This window comes from Corvus hawaiiensis, chromosome 3 (genome assembly GCF_020740725.1).
Source record: "Corvus hawaiiensis isolate bCorHaw1 chromosome 3, bCorHaw1.pri.cur, whole genome shotgun sequence".
Taxonomy (NCBI): domain Eukaryota; kingdom Metazoa; phylum Chordata; class Aves; order Passeriformes; family Corvidae; genus Corvus; species Corvus hawaiiensis.
This window is the reverse complement of record NC_063215.1, coordinates 45,382,074-45,399,650: the sequence shown is the minus strand read 5'-3', so window position 1 is coordinate 45,399,650 and position 17,577 is coordinate 45,382,074. Positions and strand designations below refer to the sequence as shown.

The following is a 17,577-nucleotide window of genomic DNA, read 5'->3' as shown; positions in this document are numbered from 1 at the left end:
GTGTGTTCTCAGAGATGAAATAAAGTTTAACAGCTATAACTGGGAAAATGCACTGGATTATCACAGGCAAGTAATACTGGCTGATAGGGAGGTATATAATTTAAAGGACCTATGGGGTGGACAAATGGGGTAATGCTGTTTGGTTTTAAATTTGTAAACCTGTTTCCTTGAATGGGCTATTAGCTGAGTTGGGTATGTGACAACAAGGCAAAGTTGCTCTAAGCCACATGTTCATCCAACAGCTGTTACATCATTGACTGCTTTGAGACCCAAAGTGGATGAGATGATTAATGAATTTTCTTACCTTCTGCTCTAATGAAGGACTTTGGTCACTGCCAAATTCTGTGTTGGAGATAAAGAGAGAATCACCTCTGGACTGTAGATGGGATAAGATGATGGACTGAATGTACCTGTTTAGACCATTAGCTGAGGCTTCTGCTCTCCTGTGCTCCTTCAGGATGATTCAGTCCATGTGAAATACAAGTATTTCTCTGGACAGATTTGGACCCCTGTGCTGATTGCAAAAGGTGCCCATGGCTTGCAGTTCACATGCTTCTAACATTAAAGGGAGAAAAAGGAAAAGGGAAATACCACGGAACTGAAAGCAACTTGAAAAAATTAAAGCGGCAACATTTCTCCTGTGGCATCTGAAAAAAAGTACAAAGTTGAAGGGAGAGAGAAAATGATCTGATTAAGACACAGATGTTTGTGAAGATGTCAGGAAAAAAAAGAGATCTAGTTGCAGGACTATTTGAGTGAATATTAGTTATTTCAGAAATTGTACTGACTGGCAAAAAGGGAATGAGGGAAATTGAAAAATGAAAGAAAATGGATGATATTATAGGTAGCCTGGGATCTAGCAGGTAACTTATCTGATAGAGATGCTGTTTTAAGGACAGTGATGTGACAGTGAAACTCCAACTTAGTGACCATAAAGAGGTGAAATAACATTGGAGAGGCTCTGATTATTTCAGTCAAAATGCTTTTATATCTGAGAGGCGCTTGCTGAAGACAGAGGTGCAAGTAAGTCTGAATTTGCAACTGAAAGCTGAAAATGACCATTGAATTCTTAGTTACTTACATTTTTAACACCTTATTAAGGTGATATTGACTAAACTGTTACCTAGATTGTTGAAACTGATTGACCAAGGAAAGCTTCTGTCAAGAGACAGGACTATGGTTTTGTAATGAAGAGAAAAAAAGTAAGAGCTAGTAATCAAGGCAAAAGGACCTAATATATGGAATGTACCTCAGAACTGAAGGGACACAACTGGTATTACAATCTTGTAGTAATTTTGTACTTAGGTTGTTCTGTTCCCTTCTTACTGTTTTTTTTCCTCCTTCTGTAATAGACCTCTTACATCTATGTTCCTTATATCACTTCCAGTGTTTGGACCTGTCCTTTAAAATCCCACAGAGGCTGGTTATAGAAGTGTCCTTTACACTGTTTAACTTTGAGATACTTCAGATTTTAAGTCCTGTTTGAGCAGCAGGTCAAGATAAATGCACGTGTGTGTATTTATGGACTAAAGCCACACTATGGTTGTAGAGGCTCTGGTGCTCAATGTACTGACTGTCGTTCTGCAGCAGCATCCTGGCTGTAGCAGCAAGGATGAATAGGCAGACCTGACTTCTCTTGTCTGGATGGAGCAAAACAAAGGTTAGGACTTCCCTCAACTATGAAGGGATCACAATAATAAACTATTCCTGTCATAGACATTTCATAGGCTAGTTACCTGTTACTAACTCTTCTTGTACTGAATAGCAATATTGTGGTTTCTAGGTTGAGGCCCTTGCATTCAGTGAAAGCCATTTGTGTTTCCATGAAATGATTCATAGTTTAGATCCCTTTGATGGTATGTTGTACAGGTTATTTAGAAGAAGTGATTGTTTTTATAATTTTTCTCATTTCACTGAGGACTTAAAAATTTGGAAAACTGGCAATCTGGCAATATTGCACTGGATATGGAGAGGTTGGGAGGTGGCAGATTTCATATGATTAAATAAAGTTTAAGCCGTCTCTTTCATGTATAGACTTTATTGATGTAGTTTTTCATCATTATTTTAATTTTGGGGGACTTGTTTGATTTACCTGAACTAGTCTACTTTAGCACACAGCTGAACATATGGGAAATTAAATACTCATTAAACATTTCAAGTCTGGTGTCAACAAATTTCTCATAGTTCTGAAATTATTTGTATTGTAAAGTCATCATTTAGAAAGAGTAAATGTGCTGTACTTAAGGGTTGTTAGAATTAAGGCTGGGTAGCTCATTTGTGGGCTTTGTTTCTAACTTACTGTAGATTAGAAACATGGCACAATTTTTAAAAAATATTTTTACCTATATGTTAAGAGACCTACTTGCTCAGAATAAAGTTTTATTTTGTCTGTCTGAGAGACAAAAAAAGTCCTTTTCCCTCAAAGAGCACAGTAGCTGGTTGAATTATTTTACTTAAATTTGCAGGGTAGAGTGGAGAAGCAGGGTGATAAAGGGGGGATCTGTCTTGGGAAAAGAGAGAAGAAACAGGAGTGCAGAATTAAACAGTATGTTTCATGTGTGGAAATAGAAAATGCTTAATAAATATCTGCCTGATAGAACTTGGAAGATGGCAGCGAATTCAGGGATGAGTCAGCTACTGTGGGAATCATCAAGGAACACAATATAGCCCATAACAAGCTTACAGGAGCTCAAATATTTCTTTCCCTAGTAGGTGAAAGGAATGTTTAGTCTTCCGTTTTTGCTCTTATTGATATACGGCATGTTTTTATTGCAAGAAAATATTTTCTTTTTAAATGTCAAATAAATTGAACAGTTTGTGGCTGTTTTGAATAGATTCATCTAAGCAGATAAGCACATTCAATCAAAAAACCAAAACTGTAAAACCCTCTTTTGCCTTCTTAAATTGTGAAATTCTTCCATATTTATGCTCAATTACATGCCTATCCCATTTTTGCTGTCTGTCTAGACAATACAAATAAAAAAGTAAATTTGCACCTTTTCAATCAGACGCTGAAAGGGAAGACTCAGATTGTTCCACAAGAATCACGAAGAAACGGAACAGAATGATTCTGCTAACAATCCAAAGTAAATTGCTTTGATGAATTGGAAACCTCTGGTTTAACTTTCTCACAAGTTAACTTTTATGAAACGTGGTTTCTCCAATATTTGCCACTTAATTATTGCTTTAGTAATCTTGAGTTAATGCATTTCATTCCTGCACAGCATGAGTTGTTGCTTCTTTTTGCATATACTCCCTTTAAATAATAAGTGAGGTGATAATGATGTCATCAAAGACCCTCTGGAAGCATGACACTTTATTAGTTCTGTTGTACTGAAGAAAGTTGTGTCCTGTGCATTCATTGATTCTTCATGTATTTCTCAGGCTGTGGCTCAGTGGAAGTTAATTTGGCCTGTGTTGAGTGGGAAATCATCTTGTCTCTGAATGGAGATCACATCTAATAAATGAGAGAAGTGTATTTCTAAATATTTAGGAAACTTAAAAGGATTTAACTTGTCTGTTTCTACATCTGAAAATTTAGGTGTGTCCATAGGTCTTCCCCCTTTACTGTATGTCGTATTTTTGTCAACAGCTGTAGATTAATCAAATTTGCAGTGCAGTCTCCTGTGATAATCCTTGTCAGATTGTTTTCCCCAGAAGATAATCTACACTGCAGTGTTTCTGTTTCTTTCCATGAACTGTACAGGGAGCATCTGAGCATCTTTTCTGCCTCCCAGATTAGCTAAAATGTTCTTCATGCTTCCCTTCCCCTCTTCACAGGGTTTCTACTGTATACAGACTGAGTCATTTTCCTCTTCAAATGTTCAGGTTGTTTGCTGGGTTTTTAAGTGGGCCATTGTGAGCTACTTGTGCCAAGAATGCTCCTTTTTAGAATAGAAAATCACTGTGGTAAGTAACCTGTGACAAGTACATAATAGCTTCATTTTAATGGGGATATTAAATTAGTCTGAAAAGATAAGAGATTTGGGGAGGTATTGTTTTCCCTCCTCCCCTACTATCACAGGCCTCTTGTGAATCCCACCAGGTTAACCCAGTTTGTGGCACAGTTTTTGTGACAAAACTCTTTGTTAGAAATGGCCAGGTTTACTGATGGGAATTCTATGTTTACAACTAATTAACCAAACACACTTTCTAAAAAAGTTTTTATTAGCTCATATCAGTGTTTTACAAGTACTGCTTTTCTCAAGACCTGTCATAATTCACAGTATTGTGGCAAGACAATGCTGGGAGAAGACCCCACTGGGAGAAGACAGCTGGCTGCTCTTTAAGCTTTTGGGGTAATTCCCTTGCTGTACTCTGTTTCAAGTAACTGTGGATATGGGAGCTCTTCCCTTTGTGCTTGCCTCTTTACTTCCTTATGGGGTGAGGTTTCGAAAGATCAGGGACAAAATAATGGGATTCTTGTCTGGATTTGACCACTCTGTCAGCCAACTGATATGGTACTGACCATAGCCAACTGGTATGGTATAATTTTGCTTCATGAATCAGTAGCAGGAGTGCAGTGCCTGTTGGGTCAGGAAGAACAGCACTGTGGGTTCATGTCCAGGTTATCCCTCATTCAAGACTCCAGATTTCCCTACTTATCTTGCTAAGCTGCTAGTAGGCTTTTCAACTCTTGACTCCTGTTACAAACATTTAAAAGTGATCTAATGCTAAGTATTTCTTAAAAAACACATGTATTTACCCAGTAGCTGAGCACTGTAAGGCACAATTTTTAGTAGCTATTTTATCAAACTTGTCTTCCATAGTACATACAGCACTCAGGTTTGCTTGTTTGTTGAACCAGTCAAACAAGAAAACTCTCATTAATCACCTTGCTTAACTGTTCTTAGTATACCTGAAAATGCCTCATAGTAGCCAAACAGCTGGATACACAGTAATCAAGCTATTATATATTAGCAAACCTTTTTGTACACCTTACCAAAAAAACCCCAAAACAAAACAAAAAAAAAACCAGACAAAAACCCAACCAACCAAAAAAAACCAAACACCAAACCAAAAAAAAACCCCAACCAAACTGCAAAAACAGTGGGGGTTTTTTTGTAGCATGTCTCTTCATGCTTCTGTGCCTGGTAGTAATTTTGTTTTTTCCTTCTTCTTGAGAAATGAGATTGTCTCTTTTTGATTAGATTGTCAGCCTTGACTGTTTACTCTTTTGAATATGTGATTTGGTGCAGTGGAAAAGGAATTTAGCACCAGTCTGTTGGGTGTGCAAGAAGAAATAAATGAAAGCTATTTAATCACCCTTGGCTATGAACTTAAACCAGCATGACATTGCCTATTGGTCTTGTTGAAGTTGTCCTTAATATTGACCTTTTTCTTTATTTTGTATTGTGGTAGCAGCTAGGAAATAAAAAAATCAGGATCCTCTTGTGAGTGCTGTAGCACTGTTTTGTGAGTTACTGACTCAGAGTTCTGGGCAGAGCCCCACTTTGCTTTTCCTGGAGGGACCTGAAGCATGAGAACAGAGGGAAAAAAGAAAGGATATAAACCAGCATGGGGAGCAGAAGAGGTGGCTCTTCTTATAACCTCTGGGCACATAGAAGCATAGCCTTAATGAAAGGCTGCAGTGATTTCTGGAATGCAAAAAGCTGACGGAGTTGGCTAATGGGAAAGCACACCTGAATTGTTGGATTGGAAAGGGAAGCTAGAGACAGGTTTGTTTAAAGTAGGAGGTACAAGGCTTTCCAGAGAGAGAACACTGGTAGGGGCTCTTATGCTTGGGTACTGGGCTGCTTGGAGGTTGGTAGTTTGTGTCTGGTGGGAACAGTGTGAGGTGGTGGGAGGACATATGTAGGGGAATAGGAGCTAGTGAAAAATACTTGAGAACCACTGGCTTGAAAAGATGTGATAAAAATTGAGCAAACACAGAAGTTCACAGCATGCTGGTTGCTTAGTCATTGTCAGCTGGAACTGCTTTGTACCAGACTGGCAGAGAAAGATTGCAAGAAAGAATGTAAGAGCAAGGCTATCTGTCAGAAGGTTTTTGTTTTTTTGTTTAGAAGGTTGTTCTTTTTTTTCCCCACACTGAGGAAAGCATGTATGTGGCTTGAGGGCAGGTGGAAAAAGGTAATGTTTGTCCACTTCAGTGTTGAAAATAGGATTGTTTGACCTTTTGTGTTTTAGTTTAGTCTTGCAATTTATCAGGCTCTCTAAATAAATAAATAAGCAATGACCAGTGCTATATACAGTCACATCAAAGGGATGAGTCAGTATGTGCTGTGTAGCCTGAAAAAGTGGATCAAAACCTTTGTAATGAAAATGAACAAGAGATGGTGAGGCAACAGCAGACATCAGCTATAAAGTGGAATGTGGTGGGAGGGAGAATACTCTTCCATCTTCTGAAAAACTTTTCTGTGATAGAAGTAACTTTAAAAAAAAGTTTCAGAAATGAATATCAAAACAAGCCTACTGTATCCTAACAAATGGGGAGAAAAAAATTAGTTGTCTTGAAAAATATGTGGAAGGATCAACAATAGAGTGTTTAATAAAAATGTTTCATATCCCTTAAATGTCAGTTTCAGAGTTTTGTCACTGTATTTTTTAATTGTATGTATACATAAATATAAGTAAAAATACATATTTTATATGGGGTTTTTTGAGGCAAATTATTAGCAATAAAAATAAATAATATTAGCAACAAAAAAAGCACTACAGAGTGTCATCTGTTTGGATTTCTGTAAGGCGTTTGTGATCCCCTACAATTTTCTTCTCTCTAAATTGGAGAGATACGAATTTGGTGGGTGGACTTGTTGGGTGGATAAGGAATTGGATGGGTGATCGCATCCAGAGGGTAGTGGTCAACAGCCCAGTGTCCCAATGGACACTGGTGACAAGTGTCTATGGTCTGATGGGGCCATATGAACTCGGGGGTCCCGTACTGGAAGAGATGCTATATAGACAGTGGGATTGAGTGCACCTTCAGCAAGTCTGCAGACATCATCAAGCCAAGTGATGCTTCACACCTGAAGGATGGGATACCATATAGATGGACCTGGAGAAGCTGAAGGAATGGACCCTTGGGAACCTCATGAAGTTCCTTAGGGTCAAGTGCAAGGTGCTGCACCTGTGTTGGAGTAACCCCCTTTATCAATGCAAGCTGCAGGATGAAGGGATTGAGAGCAGCCCTGCTGGGGCTGAGAAGGACTTGGTGTTGGTGGATGACAAGCTGGACAGGACCCGACAATGTGTACTCACAGCCCAGATAGCCAATTGTAGGCTGCATCCAAAGCAGCGTGGCTAGCAGGGTGCAGGAGGGGATTCTGTGCCTCTGCCATGCTCTCATGAGACCCCACCTGAAACACTGCATCCAGCTCTGGGATCCTCAGCACAGTGAGGACATTGATCTGGTGGAGTGGGTCCAGAGGAGAGCCATGATGAAGATCAGAAGCCTGGAGCACCTCTCCTATGAGGAAAGGCTGAAAGAGCTGTGGTTGTTCAGCGTGGAGAAGAGAAGGCTTTAGGGAGACCTTGCTGCTGCCTCACAACTTTAAGGGAGTCTGTAAGAAAGATGGGGACAAACTTTTTAGCAGGGCCTGTTGCCATACAAAAAGTGGTAATGGTTTTAAACCAAGAAAAGGGTAGCTTTAGATTAGATATAAGGAAGAAGATTTTTACAATGAGTGTGTTAAAACGTTTGAACAGGTTGCCCAGAGAGGTGATGGATGCCCCATTCCTGAAAACGTTTAAATTCAGGTGGGATGGCGCTTTGAGCAACTGGATCTAGTTGAAGATGTCTCTGCTCATTGCAAGGGGGTTGGCATAGAAGGCCTTTAAAGATCCTTTCAAACACAAACTATTCTATGAAATTAAATAGCTTGCTGTTAATTTGAGCAAGGACATCTTCATGCTGTTACTGTTTGACTGGACATTACATATATAAATCACAAAATCATAGACTGTTGAGGGGTTGGAATGGACCTTAAAGATCATCCAGTCCCAACCCTACCTGCCATGGGCAGGGGCACCTCCCATTAGACCAGGCTACACTCAAGGCCTTATTCAACTTGGCTTTGAACACCCCCAGGGTAAATAGTATTCATAATGAAGTTATTTTTTAGATGAGGTATTCGTGCTTTTATTCGTTTATTTTAGAGAAAGTGTAGTGTGGGGGAGAGAGATTACCTTTGATGCCTGCTTTTCTGTTGCTATGTTCTGCTGTCTGAGGGCATAACTCCTTCAAAATTAATCATATTTATTCTCTTCTTCTGCCTTTTGAGTGATTATCCCAGTGGAAGTAAAACTGGAGCCTTGAAACTGATTGAGAAATGTCTGCTCATAAAAGTGCTTGATTTCTTTCTTCTGAATTAATCTTTGATTATATCTTGACATGTCTGAACTTTTTAACTCAAAGGAATGAATATTGCTTCCTTCCATTTATTTATATTTTAGATGGCAAATACATTAACTTTCCATGATCATTGAGTAGCTGTCATCCATCATCTGCAAAATGAGTGGTACCCTCTCAATACAAACACAAAAGTTTCATTCCTTTCAGGAACATCCTAATATCACCTTTCAAGTATTCCCTCTCTCAGATGTTTATAAGTGAAGTCAGGTCCCAAGACATAGAGAGATCTTGCTTTTAAAGAGAGTCCAAATTGTTTGGAAATCTCTCTTGCCTTTGGAGACCGGAGTGAGACAATTAAATATTTGTGGCTTTAAAGAAAAAAGAGGAAAAAAGCCCTGAGTTCTTTTCACTAGCTGCCTGGCTCAGAACAAGAGCTTGAGAGCAAGCTGAGTATTGCATGATTCAAAAAGAAATTAGATTCTGATGTGGAAGTAGATGTCTGAGTGAAGGACTCTACTGTTCAGTTCCCAGAATATGTTATGAATGTGTCACACGGGCCCTGAAACAAGTCTGTTCCAATCTGATCTATGCTGTGTACCATGAGATTATCTGTCTTCTACTGAACATTAAACCTAGTGTGGATTAGTACTGTGAAACAACAGTTGTCAGAGAGTTTGTGGCTGCCCCATCCCTGGAGGTGTTCAAATCCAGGTTGGACAGGGCTTTGAGCACCTGGTCTAGTGGAAGGTGACCCTATCCATGGCAAGGTAGTTGGAACTAAATGGCTTTTAAGATCCTTTCCAACCCAAATTTTCTGTAATTCTATGAAAATCTAGGAGTTAAAAAATCATGATCTTTCCTTGAGTAGAAGTTTATTTACTTAATGTGTGTACCATAGTAAAATGTGGCATCATTCTTTGGGTTAGAAAACCTGTCCTATTGTTATGAGCCAAACTTCCTGGTTCATTTCCTGAGCTTTCTCAGCACTGTCCCATTTCTAGAAAAACTGTCTAGAAAAAATGTCAAGACAGAATGGAATTTATGGAGATGAACATTTACATCTTCATCTGATAATTTTGATTGCTAGAGCACATGAAAAAAGCCAAATGCAAGTGTTTGCCTTTTGAAAACTTTTTTTCACAGCGTCAGATAACCCTACCATTAAACCCTGTCGCTCCAGCAGGCACAGACAAGAGGTTATTTGCCATGAATTGATTGTTTGGCCTTTCCATGAAACATGAAATACGGAAGTATTGAGAACATTTTGTGAAGTGATTAACAGTGACTCTCAGCAACTCTGTCTTTTCTGTCTAAGGGCGTTGGTAACAAGACCTTGTGGTAATTTATGCTGTTATCAATTTGTTCAGATTAGCTTTTCCTTCTCCTGTAGTTGTCATCATTCAGTTACAGACCTGCTTCATCAAACAGAGCTCTCAGCAGACCAGAGAATGTTTTACTATGTTCAGAGGCCAGTACATGATTGAGGGCTTATTCTGTCATGCTTACTGATACAGTTTCTCTTTTGATCTTCTATGGATCCAAAAACTTTGTTTAAAAATTCTGTCTGTACACTGAATGTTGTTTTGTCCTTTGCAGAAGCCTAGCTCTGTAGGATTGTGATTTTCTGTTGTGTGGCATGGCTTTACTGTCCACTGAATTCTACCTGCAGTTCCTATTGTAATACAGTTATGTGATGATGAATAACTGACTGGTACAAAGGATATAGGCAAAACCATCTGTATCTTTTCAGCAATGTATTTTAATAGGAGGACTGGCAGGGGAGAGGATTAGGGTATAGCAGCAGTATACAGGAAACTGTCATGCTTTTCCTATATGTAATAAATCTGTCTCATTGTATGCTTATGTGGATTAAACTGAAGTCTTCAGTGGTACAGGTGTTAAGAGTAGCCTTAGACTACAAATGCCACTTCTCAGTGACTCTCCTCAAAGACACATGTTCTCAGAGGGCTGCTGGTGAAACCTGTGTCTTATCAAGATCCAGTTCTTCAACTCCTCCCTCTCCTCCTGTCTTTTTATGAAGAATGGACTGAATGTCCATGCTTCACCTTGTTTTTCAAGTACTTTTTGAAGTCATAACTTACAGACTTACTGTTCTTTTTGTTACTGAGAAGCAAGGCCAGAGTGCTTGACAGGGGGGCAGTGCCATGCTAGTGAGCTCTGTGGGCCTGTCCCTTCCTTGTGTTGCCACTGGCATGACCTGGGGAGAAATGGTGTCTGTCCCCATCACTTTTCAGCCATATTAGTGCCCAGTGAACTTCCTGTGTTTGTCACCAGGTTGTTTTTCCTAGCCCAAAAGAGAAACCTAAGCAGGAGGATCTGAGGCAATGCTAGAACATCCTTTAAGTCACAGCCACAACTAGGTCACCTGCAACCAGCCATAAAGAAGCATCCTCTTATGTCTGGTATCTGTGTCATGGCAAAGGGTTTCCTCCTCTCCCTGGAGAAACTACAGCACATACCCTGTGCAGTAATAATGTGTCTGATGTAAGGGCTGCTTGTAGTTGCCTCGTTACCGCCTCTGATCCTGGATTAGATGTTGGCGTATTTAACCACTTCAGTTAGACAGTGGTTTAGAAGTATTTCATCTGCAGTATTTGTCTTCTAAGGACTACATAAAAGCCACTTTAGTAAGATGGATGCTCTTGTTTTTGTATACTAACAAGTAAGTGTACCCCTGTAGAACATCAACCTTCTCACTTTTTTACTAGCTGTTCATTTGGGAGTGGATGAACGAGTTGCAAGGAAGCGATACAAATCCCTAATGTCACATTATTGTCCTTTTTCTTCATGGAATCCAAGTTCTGTTGCACTCATGGAGACTACAACTATTGTGCACATTTGCCATTAAAAAAGTGGGGGTTTTCAACAGTCTGGCAATTTCTTTTTATGAAATCTTGCTCTTCAGTTTAATGGTTTCATTCTGTCAGATACCAGTATTGTTATGGTGTTACTCTGCAGTTAAAGTTTTTATTTACTGAAATGCCTGTGCATGTGACTTGGGATCTTGAAATGGTTTCACTGGTGTTTATCAGGGTTCACTGTAGGCTGGATTTGCTTTTACTGGGCATCAAAGCAGGTTTTCTTTGTAGAACTCACAGCAGCTGAAATGACTTAGCAGGATTTTTCTTCACCATGAAATCTCTTGAGAAGAGCAAAACTTTGGATCTCAGCAAAAATCAAAATTTGGGCAATGTATTCACTCAGGATACTAAGTTGACTGGATTATCTGGAAAGTTTGTATTACAACAGTATGCAAAGTAGAATTTAATTGGCTTATCTATCACTTTGCATGAAGAGACAGGGAAGTTTTCCTTAAACCAAAATGGCAATTAAGAAATACAAACTTTATGAATGTATCAGGCTGAACTATACTCTGTTATTACATCTAATGGGTTTTAAATGACCTTAGTCATCTTATTGCTTCCTCAATTATTCTTTTCTTTTTTTTTAATTTACAGTAATTACAGCTCAGCTATGATCTACTTGCATTATTCTGCTCAGCTTTTAATACTATAAAATAAGCTGAAATGCTTTTATATTGATGCAAACATTGCATTATAGAGTTTCACAAACAGATTTATGAACAGATTATTTCTTTATACTTAAAAGCAAAGACCCAACCTGTAGCTTTAGGAAAAGGGCAGACAGTACACTAAATGTTATTTTAAGATACAAGAGCTTTAGTTTCACATATCAATATGGATTCTGATTTTTCAGCACAGCTAAAGTATGATACTTAAAATAGTAAGTTTGGATGATAGGTTGGGTTGTAGATATAACAAGTATATTGTATACCTTATCTAGCCTTGATGCTTTTTCTTTCTACTAACCTCTCAACCTATTGAAAAACAGGAAAATGTGAATAAAAAGCAGTGGAGTCTTAAAATCCCATTTCCAGGTTGAGTCAGTACTACCCACTCTGTACCACCGTCTGAAACTGAGGTAATTCATGTTTGAGAAAAGTCCTCTTCTTTTACTGTGATACTCTAGGAGTTTGATAGGGAAAAAGCAATTTCATTCTTCTCAAACCCAGATGTTTTAGCTAACTGTAGTAGTCCTTTGGTGGTGACAAGCTTCTGCAGAACAGCATTTCAGGAATGTTGTTTCTGAGTTGAAAGGGAAATTCCTTATGTTGAAGTTTATTGTACTCATTCCAATAGCATCATTTCTCTTCTGGAGAAGTTCTGGGCTTTTAAGAAGAATGGAAAACTTTCCATTCAAAGTAAAATTTTTTGCAGGAACTAAAATCCCCAAACATTTCTTTATAATTAAATAATAATTTCAGAAAAGCTGTTAAAAATAAAATTGAGCTTGAAAGCTTAGTGCAGTCTTTCAACTCAGCTGCAGCCCTTCATTCAAAGTCTGTAGGATGGGGCACTTGTGAACTCCCTTGATGAGAACCTGATGTGCTCGATGGCATTGGCTTCTCAGCAGCCACTGTGGTAGAAGCATTTCTGTGGCAAACATTTGAGCTCTCCAGCAGCTCCTTAGGAAAGCTGGTGAAATACTAGCCAGAATTCTGAAAGTATGTTGCGTGTATTTTGCTAAAAATTCCTCAAAACCAGTCATGTTAACATGTCTGTGAACTGGCATTTTTCCACTTGGTATGCATTTTGGCTTTTCCATAGCTGTACTACTTCTGGTCACTGCCATTGTTTGAGAAAGCGCCTACAGCAATTGTCAGGAAGGCCTTGCCCTCAGGTGTTGAAAGGTTTTGTTTGAGGAGAGGAAGAATTGACATTCTATGTCTGATCTTGCAGGAATTCTTCAATGGGTGAAGCTGATAGATAACTTTGAGGCCGAGTATGAGTATGTCACCAATGAAGGAACAGTGTTCACTTTCAAGACAAACCGCCATTCTCCAAATTATCGGTTAATCAACATTGACTTCAGTGATCCAGAGGAATCCAAATGGAAAGTTCTCGTCCCTGAACATGAAAAAGATGTTCTAGGTAAGAATTCATGTCAAGTTAAAGACCTTCTGTTCTGCTTTTTCCAAATTAATTCAGTTATTAGTCTGTTGAATGATCTTTTACAGACCTCCTTGCTTTTTTCCTGTGTTTAAACTTTGTTTAGGATTTGCAATTAAAAGACTTGCTGAGATCCAAATGATTCAGAATATCTCTTTCTCTCTCTCTCCAACATCCTGTGTGGCCCTACTGAAGTTGCTTCATCTGTCCTTGTTTTAATTCTGTGTTTGTAGGAAATGAGGGAAAGTATTTTCCTGCTTCATGTCAGTGTAATAAATATTTACTAGACAGCCAGGGATTACAACAAGAGGGACTTTGTAAGCAGAAAGAAGGGAAAGAGCAAATCTGGCTGTACTGCAGCATGCTTTGAGCAGAATTGGTGAGAATCTGGGACGGGATTTTCTTTTGTTCCTGGAATAAGAGGAGTAAACAATACTTGAAAAAAAAAGCCTCAGGAAAGTTGAAGAGCATGGAATTGTTAAAATAGAAAAGCGAGCTCAAAACATAAATCTTTGGTTTTGATATAATTAAAATAAAGGTATATTTTTTAATCCCATCATTTTGCAGAAGGTTCTATGAAAGCTTAGAATTAGTTTCAGATAATACAGAAAAACCTCCTCTGAGCTGTTTTTCCCAGATGCTCAGTGTACATTTATGTAGTTTGCTCTCCATACAGTACAAGATACAATTATGATTTATCTGACTGGTATAATTAGTTACTCAAAAATATTTTGAATTTTTTATTAATAAATTTTTATGCAAATTCCTTCATGTGTGCTACTTTTCCAGTCAAGAGCTGCTTTGTAGAATAAGTAGAGCTCTCTTTGTGTATATGATGTGGTATGTGCATATACAGTAACTTATGTCTTTCCTCACTAAGACAAACCTATTTTACTACTATTTCAAAGCCATCTTAAGGCTTTTGTCACTTACAAACAAAAGTCTTAATTTCTGTCTGCAGTTCACAATGTGTCCTGTGTGATTTCTGCCACAACCTAGATGTACCAGTGTGACATAAATGTTGATTCTGAACATATCCAGAATTGTAGTGATGTTGCAAATGACTGGGGTCTAGAATATTGAGACAATTTTAGCAAATGGAAATATAGCAAATTAGACCTTGGTGAGGCACAATTCTTTTTTTAAGATTGTGAACTATTTGAATCAGGAACAACCTGCATCTTAAATGAAGTATGTTTCAAGTCCTAAGCAGAGAATTAATAATAGATGTAAGTGAAAAATTGCTTTCAAGTCTTAATTTTGGTCATGTGCAAATTCACTGACAGTCTGTTAAGCTATGCCTAAGTTATGAGGAGCAGCAGTTTATAAAGTGGGACCAAATTGAAGGATTGACTTGGACGTGGTGAGTGTCTAAACAGAATGGGACAGAAAGGTGTGACTGACATGAAATGTGGTTACCATGTGTGGATTTACCTGAAAAGTGGTCTAGGCAGCCAAAGGAGCTTTGACCAGTGGCTCTGTAGCGCTGACTATCTATTCCTTCCCAGTAAGATAAATGCCAGATCTGCTCTTCACTACACTGTGGTATTTAGCTCTACTCCATTTTGCTTTCATGCTAAGGGCAAAGTCATGATGAGTTCATGTTCATGCACAAACAAAAAAAATTCATGCATGCATGAAAACATTCATTTAATGACTTATACATGACAGCCTTTACTGTACAGACTTAACAAGAACTGCGCTTAAAAACCTGAAAGCTCAGATGAACGGGTTTGCTGAGGACACTGGCCTTTAGACTGTAAACCCAACAGGCATTCAGCTCTTAAACACTTGAAAGCAAACATAATCTGTCGTATCAAACCATCAGGGTGACTTCCAGGAATATGTTGTGTGTCATTAATCTTTTACTGTATTTGAATGTGAAGCCAGAATAGGCAGTCATATGTCTACTTCTCTCTCTAGCTTTTTTGGAACAGTATGTAAAGAAATTGGATTAAACTAACAAATGAAAGAGTCTCCCTAAGAAGATGAGTTTTAAGTAGAACTTAATAAATCTATAGTAGATCTTACAGTAAAGTAAATTTAAATTGTTCAGTTGCTTCTTTGTGACAGACACTTGCAGATTAGTGTTGTGTCCTTAGCACCAAGATAAGGGAGTTTTATCATGTTCAGGAAGTTGCAGTCCTGAATAAATAAAAAGCCTCACTCCATCACTTGATGTAGCCAGCAAGCAAGCCAGTCTCCATGTCAGGCTTTTTTAGTCATTCCAAGCTTTGTTAAGGAAGATGTAATTATAGAAATGACTGTTAATAATTCATTCTTGAAAACGTTGCAGTCAAGTGAATTTGATTTGTGTGATAAAGAGATGACAATGTAATGAAGCTCCTTCTGCAAAAGCTAAGACATTAATAATTCAGAGAGTAAATGGGTATTGCTGCTTGTCCAATTTTACTTATGTGTGGGAGTGATGTAGTTTAGCTGTATTAGTATTTCTTTATAAGCATTATAGTTAGTGATACCCTATGTCACAAACGTGTTTTATTGGGATATGTGGATCCTGCTCTGAGTGACCTGCCTGGAAGCCATAGTCTGTTCATTTCTGTGTCTTAACTTAGATTCAATTTCATAAAAGCTGTAGTTACAGAAATAGGTTTATTTACAAGTAATAAATTCAGGATTGATAATTAAGAATATCTGCCAGTGTCCATCACTGGCATAAAGAGATGTTCCACAAAGTATCATTGTATTCTTAGAAAGACGCTACAGCTAATACAGTCTAACCAAGAAATAAACACACCTGCCTTCGTGATGGTGTGAATGTCATTTGGTTTCCTCAACATATTCTTTAAGATAGACTTTTCTGTTGGCTTTGACCCTTTCTTTTTCAATAACTGTTTATAAATGAGATAATTGGGAAATAAAGGGAAAAATCAAGCATATTCCTGCAGTGAGGTTGTACACACACTTCATTTTACAACTGTCAGCAGGGATTTCACACAGAGATGAGGTAAATTTAGATCTCTACTCTGTGAGCTGAGGGGAAGCAATAAATGACAGCTATTTTAAAATGAAATTGAAGAGGGTGCCTCAGAGCATATTGTAGTGTGATGAGACTCATTTCCTTCCCTTTGGAGTTTGTTTATAAAGTGTTAGTTTTAATTTTCAGGGAGTCTGAAATAAAACCACAGGAGAGATTCACATCTGACATTGAACTTGTGCTTTAAGTGACCACATAGCTGCAAGAAGCATGCTGAATTGAAGAGCAGCTATGAAACCATAAATGCAGACTGACCATAACAGACACTGCAACCCTAGTTCTAAGGCACAGGATAAACCTGCTGGGTTTAGAAGCTTAAATTATTCCTTTTAAGAACTGTGAGAACCCCCAGTGCACCCAAAGTGCTCAATACTGGTAGAGTGGGGTGAGTGGAGAGCAGCAGTTAGTATCCAGCCCTTTCCTTGTGACAATGAAAAGCAGATCTCCTGAGCAAGGAGGGTTGAGAAATAAGACGTATTCCTGAATGTGTTGTAGATGTGGAGAGGGATCTTGAACAGTTCCTTGAATCTCAGTTGGCCATTTAACAAGCACAGGCAAAGCTAGCAGTGCTCCCTGTACCTTGTACACACCTGCACACCTAAACTCAGTGCATGTAAAATGTTTCTGTTCCCGCAGCTACAATGTGCCACTCCCAAGTGAAAAATAGTATTTTTCTTTATACCTTTAACCTGCTAACTAATTCATAAATGCTTAAAGTCTGAAAGGAGTGTCAAATCCTTGATTTGTTGAAATTGGTTGAAGCTTTCCCATTAACTTTAACATGGCAGGCTGCCACTGAGGATGGGGTCTCAGTGAGAAGACACATGCTTTATATTGTGAGGGCTTGACAACATTTACTTACATGTAAATTATTCACGTTTTATTCTGTAAATTGCTCATGCTTTACTTGCAAGTCTACTCAAAAGTAGACTTGAGTGGTGGTTACCGGTCATTTTAGTTGAGATCAGCATTGGTACCTGTTAATGTGCAGAGACGGTGAAGTTTATGGTCTCTGTCTGTGATGCCCAAAAAAACCACCATGACCTTCCAGGTCTGTCTTGCAGCTACAGCTTTGACAGTCCATTGAAATACATTAATTATTCTCACTCAACAAGACATGCTTTGAGTGGATGCATAAGCACAGTGTACAGCAAGTAACTCAGCAATTCTTGCTGAAGCTCTGTGCTGTCTGGCTCTTCTAGTGTGGTGTGTTCTCCATCAGCATTTCAGCCTGCATCTGTCAAAGCATGTTTGTACATTTGGACACTTAACATGCT

At 38.5% G+C, this 17,577-nt stretch overlaps 1 protein-coding gene across 1 annotated transcript in view; it reads left to right on the top strand.

The window, feature by feature from the left end:
* Positions 1-17,577, top strand: part of LOC125323191 (prolyl endopeptidase) — a 94,520-nt gene that overhangs the window by 30,027 nt on the left and 46,916 nt on the right. Inside the window, exon 8 of the mRNA XM_048297929.1 lies at positions 13,093-13,284. Coding sequence (XP_048153886.1) covers positions 13,093-13,284 — 192 coding nt within the window. The remainder of the gene's footprint in view (positions 1-13,092; positions 13,285-17,577) is intronic.